This window comes from Hippocampus comes, unplaced genomic scaffold (assembly GCF_001891065.2).
Source record: "Hippocampus comes isolate QL1 unplaced genomic scaffold, H_comes_QL1_v1.1 scaffold194, whole genome shotgun sequence".
Classification (NCBI taxonomy): domain Eukaryota; kingdom Metazoa; phylum Chordata; class Actinopteri; order Syngnathiformes; family Syngnathidae; genus Hippocampus; species Hippocampus comes.
Window position 1 is genome coordinate 874,540 of NW_017805828.1, and position 7,900 is coordinate 882,439.

General features: G+C 45.6%; 1 protein-coding gene across 8 annotated transcripts in view; it reads left to right on the forward strand.

The window, feature by feature from the left end:
- Positions 1-7,900, forward strand: part of yap1 (Yes1 associated transcriptional regulator) — a 49,394-nt gene that overhangs the window by 32,157 nt on the left and 9,337 nt on the right. For 3 of the 8 annotated variants that reach the window (XM_019887344.1, XM_019887337.1, XM_019887338.1), the window contains 5 exons: positions 2,583-2,737; positions 5,585-5,715; positions 6,368-6,480; positions 7,476-7,573; positions 7,767-7,899. In XM_019887344.1, coding sequence (XP_019742903.1) covers positions 2,583-2,737; positions 5,585-5,715; positions 6,368-6,480; positions 7,476-7,573; positions 7,767-7,899 — 630 coding nt within the window. Of the gene's footprint in view, positions 1-2,582; positions 2,738-5,584; positions 5,716-6,367; positions 6,481-7,475 lie in introns of all 8 variants that reach the window. The other 5 variants (XM_019887345.1, XM_019887340.1, XM_019887342.1 and 2 more) reach the window with 3 other exon arrangements.

The following is a 7,900-nucleotide window of genomic DNA, read 5'->3' on the forward strand; positions in this document are numbered from 1 at the left end:
CCCACCCCCATCCCTTCCCTTACAACAGACCATAAAATAACAATGATGCGTTGCAAGCTTGACTGACAACCAAACACAATCACAGCCAAAGGGAAAGGTGACTGGCCACTTCATTAGGGACACTAAGTAGGCCATGGCGAGGCAACGAGCAGCCCGCGGGTCCATTAAAAAAAAACAAAAAAAAAACGTAAAAACTTGCAGCTTAGCACCCATGAATACTCATTTGATTTGATATTTTTTTTCTTCCCATCCTTTGTTTGGTGGGTGGGGGTGGGGGGTGTATGTGGAAAATATATTTAGGAGGTTCAAACCTGTTGTCATAGATATGTCCACCCAACTTTGTCCATCGATGAAACTGGTGCTGGGGTCAATTTTTGTCTAACTGCATGCTCAGGCCCCCAAAAAGGCCATTCTTTTGTCAGAACAATACTAATCAACAAGATTCCGGGATTGTCATTAGAAATTATCCAATCCAAACCCATGCATCATCTTTGCGGGGGGGTAGGGGGGAGGTTGGGGATTTATTGAGCCACCGGATGTGGCTAAGATTGCGCAAGGCTCCCTAATGAAGTGAGGCAGCTGCAGGCCTCCAATCAGATTTGTTTGGACGGAAACAAAAAGGCACAATGAACAGGATAAGTCAGGACTGATGCAACGTGGCCGAGCAACAATGCCTGTCTTAGTCAGCGAGTGGGCGGGGATCAGGTCTTACAGGAATTGTGCTTGTTCGGGACTGCGCGTGCTAAAAATCTTGCGCCGGGGCTTCCTGTAGCCAACATAACCTGCTGTACTGGCTCACCTCCAGCCTTCTGCAGGTTGCGAGGTGAACTTGTAAGTCCTGTTGTGCCGTTTTTTTTTTTGTTTTGTTTTCGAGACGTCACCCGGCGCTGACGGCATTGCCACACACGCAGATGCACACAGTTTCCCACTCACAAACTTGCCACAAGATCGAGAGATGTACTCTGTGAATCGCCGTAGTAGGAAACGAAGGACATTTGGCTCTGTTTACGTCACAGCGTGGATTATCCTCGGACTATTTTTGCAGCGGTTCCGGATGCACGTGCGCAAAACGGAAGCTTGTGGTCATGATAATTGGCTGCTTTTTTTTTTTTTTTTTTTGCAGCGGTGCCTTGAGATACGACTAACCTAACATACAAGTTATCAAGATACGAGCCCTTGTCCGGCTGATATTTAATATGCTCTGACGTGAGAGAAAAGTTGAAGATTCCTGTCAAACCAAAGAGAATCACATGTTGTGTATTTGAATAACCCACAAAATGTTGCCTTCCACTAGCTTAATACTAATACACAATGCAATATGCCATAGCCAGGCTAACACATAGAATCAAAAGGCATGGTGTTACAGTAGTCCCTGATTTTTTTGCGGTTAATTGATTCCGCAGGACCCCCCCCCCTTCCCCGGCAAAAAAATGGAAAACCACGAAGTGGGATTTGCCCCTAATCAGGAATGTTCATGTTTGTATGTGGTTGGAATGTTTGCATACAGTTAAGTGTGAACCGGGACTTCACGGCTGTTCCGCTGTATATTAGCACCCTCTATTGGTTTTTACTTTACATATTTGAGATAGTACACATATCATATCTACTTCAGTCTTTAATTCTAAAACCTTATACAAAACATTTAGTAACATTTCCTTCTGAGAGAGTCAAAAGAGGCTTGCGTTGGTGGCGTAGAAGGGTGGCTCTCGCTCGACTCGTAGGGTGGGGATGCTGACAGTGTCATTTTTAAATTGGAGAGAAACGTCATCACGGGTAGTGCAATGATGTTCACCTTGTCTTCTTATTCGTCAGACAACTGTATTTTTTTTTTAGTGAAGAAACGAAAATTATTACCGAGCTGACAGTTTCGGCTGTCATTTCAGCCTTCGCTTGAGCCGTCAGTGTCAAGGCTTTTATCGACAAGGTAACTCGATATGCTGCACAAATTTACAAAGCAACACACTGTACTTTGTATATAGGCGACATTTAACGGCAAAATAATGTAAGATATTTAAAAACAGAATAATTTAAGACATTTTAAAGCAAAGGAAAAAAAGTAGTTTATATACATGAACACATCGACATAACATTGGAAAAAATTGATTCTGGAAATGCTCTGTAATCATACAGTAGATATGGGGCGGGGGATAGTTTTTAACCTGGATTTACACTTGAGGCAAACTTCAGTTCTGTTGGCAGCTTATTCCATTTGCTTGCAGCATAACAGCTAAATGCTGATGCACCATGTTTACTTTGAACTTGCCCCGAGTTTGCTGACCTCTAAATCCTACACTGTTTATATTCCAACAGCACGATGTATCGGGATACATTTACAGCTTAAACTATGAACATGAAAAATGTTTCGCTTTTCGCGGCAGGGCTCGGTGCCAGCTGGGACCCGCAAATAGTGACGCATTACTCTACATAACAGTGGTAACTCAAATCCGTGGTTGTGGGGATGAAAAATGTTACGCAGGCACTGTCAGATGTAACCGTAGTCTGTAAGAAAGTACTTTGCAGTCGTGTAAATGGTGTAAAGCTTTCAGTTTCTAACCATGCCCTCCTCCTCGCTGTCTTCCCAGCCCTGAACCAGCAGAGGATTTCCCAGAGTGCGCCTGTGAAGCAGGGCGGCCAGCTGCCCTCGGGCACCCTCAGCGGCGTCAACCAGCTGAGGCTGCAGAAGATGGAGAAGGAGAGGCTGAGGCTGAAACAGGAGCTACTTCGGCAAAGACCTCAGGTCAGCACTGGGGCTGTCGATCTCCACATATTCAAAAAAAATGTAAACAAACAAAAACATCTGATTTGATCCACTCTGGGACAGAAGAAAATCATGAGCAAGTTGCTTCCACGTGAAAATGATAAGGAACCCTTAAACCGGGGTTCTCAAATTTTTAGTTCGACATGGGTGACGTTTTTTCTTAATCTAAACGGCAATTTAACACAACTGCCATGCGCACTCCGAAATGCCACGGAAATTGAAAAGTCGCCTTTTTGGGTGAAAATTTCATAGCCCCGGCTGCAGCCATAAAATATTTTGTACTTCCAATTCAAACTGTTCACACCAGTACAATATTTTGCTCTCTAGAAACACGAGTGAGAATTAAGAGAAATCTTACCCTGTAAATTTTGGTCTATGAGACGAAGTCGCAGCAGAAGCACACTAGCGTTCGCCGGCTAAAACCACACAGTTGTCTGGTTTATGAAAAAGGCAACTGTGTGTCACACTGTCAGCATCGCAGTGTACAGAGAAATTTAGTTCGATTAACTTGAGCGTTGCTAGCCCGGCAGGCGGTGCTAGCAGTGCTAGCACTTCTCGCGTGGCTAGCGTGTCAAGCGCTACTGGTGTTGCTCGCGCTTCGAGTGCTGCTAGCTCTGTACAATATCGGGTCAGCGTAATCGTCTTTTTTTTTTTTTTTTTTAACACCCTTAATTAGCAAACGTTATTTCAGGACAGCGTTGCGTTGTCGGAAGCATCAGTTGGCGACGGCAATCAGTGACCATGTCCCTCTATTGTTTGGTAACAGGTTTATTTCAAGGGTGGCCTCCTTACTCTGTTGCTGGCGTGTTGCCATCATGTATAGCTTGAATAATTGTTGCTGCGGTTAGCTCGAGTTCTTCTTCCTCACAGTGTATACGTAAATATGGAGGTAGTCGAGGCAGAAGAAAATGCCTCAAGCATTTTTTTTTTTTTAACCGAGGTACTCAAATTACTCGAGGACCGGTTTGAGCCCGAGTCGTAATGTTGCAATGACAAATTCATTTTCTAGAGGAAAAAAGGTTGAAAGGTTATGAAGATGAAATTGTTTCAACGAGGGAAGGGAATTTCAAAAATACAACTCTTTTTCCTGATATTACTCTTTTTCCTCAGAAAAAGTCCCGCAAAATATATCAATAGAATTTTAGAAAACACTTTTTAACTCAGGTGAAAAAATGACGCAATAGGCCTTTTTGTTCCAAAATTAAAACGACTTTATTTATGCAGGCATGTCTATCATATCAGAGCTTTTAATTATACCAAATCTAAAGTCGGGAGGGGTAATTGGTTTACTGCTGCGTCTTATCTATTGAGTACTTCTTCTCGGCATGTTCTATAGTTTAGAATTTGACATTCAGGGGGCCTGTCAAATAATGCAGCAGTTCCCAAAATTACCACAAAGTCATTCATATATATTTTTTCAAGATCCAAATAATAAACGATACTATTGTGTTAATGGAGTGACGCCTGATCTATTGGTAAGAGAAAATTATGCAATTAAAGCTCAGTAAAGCAAAAATAATACAAAAAACAGCCCAAACTAAAACAGAATGCAAAGTGAAACAAAAAAGGCCCCAAAAATATTCACAGAAAGCAAAAAAAGAATGCAAAATGAAGCAAAAAATAAAAAATAAAAAAATCATCCAAATGAGTAAAACGCAACTGAGTTCCTAACCTCGAAAGTCGGGAACATCATAAAGTGAGGACGGAAGGAGGAATGTGACCATTGGGCAATTTCGAAGAAGCGCCGTAAACGTCCACAAGCACAAAAGCGGTGCTGTGCTCCGCCAGAGTTGTTTTGGTCTTGACAAGCTGAATCTGTTTTAAGTTAAAAAGCGTGTCGTGTAAACATCTCCTTGAGCATGCAGATGTTTCCCCCCACCCCCGAATGTCTGTTCGAGCTGTGCGTAATTGGGCAACCGCTTTCGTTTTAGTGCAGTTCATCCGCTGTAACCTTTTCGACGTGACTCATCTCACTCGGAGGTTCAAACTTTCAAACCCCCGCTTTGATGGGCCTCCATTGTTACGCCACGCTGCCACGAAGTCTCGTGACTCATCGCTGGTAATTTGACCGCTTCCTAGTGACACATCGCCGCCTCCGCGCAGGGCGGTGCGGCCTCAGAGTTCAGGAGTTTACCCAAGGCAGCGTCCCGGCACTGGAATATCACGCAGCTTTATGGCGATGATGAACGAGGGCTGCCGCTGACTTGTTTACAGTGCCGCTCGCAACGACTCTTTCCAGTTCACAGTGTCGGAAGTGACCCAAGCGTGTGCAGACAGAAAACCTGATTGGACCAAAGGACAATTGTGAATAGGATAGCCTACAGTGCTTTTACAAGTATTTATTTAGTAGTACTGGGAGGCCATAAAGAAGATGTGAAGTCATTTGAAAATTGTCATTTACTTTACTCCATCTGCGGTGTCTATAAAAACTAAAACTAAATCTAAACAAATAAATTAAAAAAATAAAAATAAAGATGATTTTGTTGTGTATAAAAAAAGGAACACCAAAAACTAGTTTTTAATAAAATAATTTTCAAAAAAAAACCTAACCAAATCAAAACAGAATTTAAGTCAAAATGAATAAAAACTCACAAAAAAAAAGCCCAACTATTCTAACCCTGCTGCAGACTTCTGTGTCGAAAAAAAAATTGGCGGGCGAACACTTTGATTATTATACCATCCTAAATTTTCCCTCAAAATTTGTCATAAACCTTTAAGGACCACACAAACTTGCTTGTGCTAAAAAAAGCAAGTTATGCAGCTGACATAACACGGCACAAAAGCCCCTCAATGACGAGTGTCGTCTGTGTGGGGTGGGGTCCGCAGGAGCTCGCTCTGAGGAACCAGCTACCCACCAGCATGGAACAAGACGGCGGTGGCACCAACCCCGTGTCCTCCCCGATGGCCCAGGACGCCAGGACCATGACCGCCAACAGCTCGGACCCATTCCTCAACAGGTTGGTCCCCAAAGCTATCATTCCATAAATCATCAAATGGTCGAGCGGCGGAATACAAAAAAGGAATGCAAATCCAGCAGACTCGGATCAATTTGTGGACCCCAGAGTTGAAAGCAAACATGGTGAAGCAGCATTGAGCTGTTATGCCGCAAGCTCTTTGAAAATACCCCCCCCCCCTCTCCTCCCAAACCTTGTTATTGCGCTGTGTGCGCTTTCACTCTTTTGTCAGTAAATGCTTTTAAATGTTGTATTTTGAATGACGTGACGCCCATTAAGTTCCCTCGTGTATGAAATGCGCTCTCTCAAGAAAAGCCGCCCTGCTTTTGCCATGAGTAGCGCCCCCGCTCGTCGACGTGAGCTAAAGTATGAAGCGGGCCGGGAGCACGAGGTCCAGCGTGTAGGCAGGCCGACCTAATCTCCCCCCGCCCACCGGCACCGCTCCCCAACCCCCAACGCTCACAATGGCCTCATTCACGGTGTCGCCGCTGAACTCGGCCCACATATTTTTTCCTCTGCTCATTAGTGCAGCTTGTCCAATGTCATCTCTTCTTTGTCGCCGTTGGTTCGCGACTTTTCCGCGACTGTGGCGTCCTTACGCGCCGATACCGAACTCTCACCGCCGGCGTGTCGTTTTCCCGTTTGCGCCCCACAGCGGGACGTACCACTCCAGGGACGAGAGCACAGACAGCGGCTTGAGCATGAGCAGCTACAGCGTCCCTCGCACTCCGGATGACTTCCTCAACAGCGTGGACGAAATGGACACAGGTGAGGACGCGGAGAGGGTCACCGGAAATGGAATGCGACAGTGTCGTATGTGGGGTGCAACGATTCATCAAATTGCTCGATTAAGCCGAAGCAAAACCCATAAACGGCCAGCCAACTCTTCACACTCATTCACTGACACCCACGTCACTCACGATGCCAGGTCCCTGTCCTTTAAAGGCACATACGCATTCAAGGTTTGAAAATAAGGTTAAAAGCAGGGTTACGGTTTCGAAGTAGGGTTGAAAACTAGGGTTGGGCATTACAATTAGGGTTTCAAACTCGGGTAAGGTTTCAAAGTGTCGTTTCAAACCAGGGTTAGGGTTTCAAAGTTGGGTTTCAAACTGGCATTAGGTTTCAAAATAGCGTTTCAAACGAGGGTTAGGGTTTCAAAGTAGGGTTTCAAACTAGGGTTAGGGTTTTCAACTAACATCAGGTTTTCAAAATAGGGTTTCGAACGAGGTTTAGGCTTTCAAAGTAGGGTTTTTGCTTAGAGTGTCAAACTAGGCTTAGGGTTTCCAATTAAGGTTTCAAACTAGGTTTAGCGTTTCAAAGTAGGGTTTCAAATTAGGGTTTGGGTTTCAAGGTCGGGTTCCAAACTTGGGTTAGGGTTTCAATACAGGATTTGAAATTAGGGATTTGAATGAGGGTTTTAAAGTAGATTGGGGTTTCCAATTTAGTTTCAAACCAGTCTTAGGTTTTCAAAGTAGGGTTTCAAACTGGGGTTAGAGTTTCAACACAGGATTTTAAACCAGAATTAGGGTTTCAAAGTAGGATTTGAAACAAGGGTTAGGGTTTCCAATTTGTGTTTCAACCTATGGCAAGCGTTTCAAACTGGAGTTGGCGTTTCAAAGTCTGTTTTGAAACTACGGTGTTTACTGGCGAACGATGGCTATCGTGCTAGCGACGGCTAATGGAAAACAACATGGCGATGAAGCCGTGACTCGCGGGCTGGCGTGCTCGCCCCTCACCCCTCCCCTCCCATGTGCCCCCGGCAGGAGACCCGCTCCCGAGCTCCATGGGCACGCAGCCCAGCCGCTTCCCGGACTACCTGGACGCCATCCCGGGGACGGACGTGGACCTGGGCACCCTGGAGGGCGAGAGCATGGCGGTGGAGGGCGAGGAGCTGATGCCCAGCCTGCAGGAGGCGCTCAGCTCCGAAATCCTCAACGATATGGAATCGGTTCTGGCGGCCACCAAGATCGACAAGGAGAGCTTCCTCACGTGGTTATAGAGGGGGGGGGGGGGACGCCATCCCGGGGACGGACGTGGACCTGGGCACCCTGGAGGGCGAGAGCATGGCGGTGGAGGGCGAGGAGCTGATGCCCAGCCTGCAGGAGGCGCTCAGCTCCGAAATCCTCAACGATATGGAATCGGTTCTGGCGGCCACCAAGATCGACAAGGAGAGCTTCCTCACGTGGTT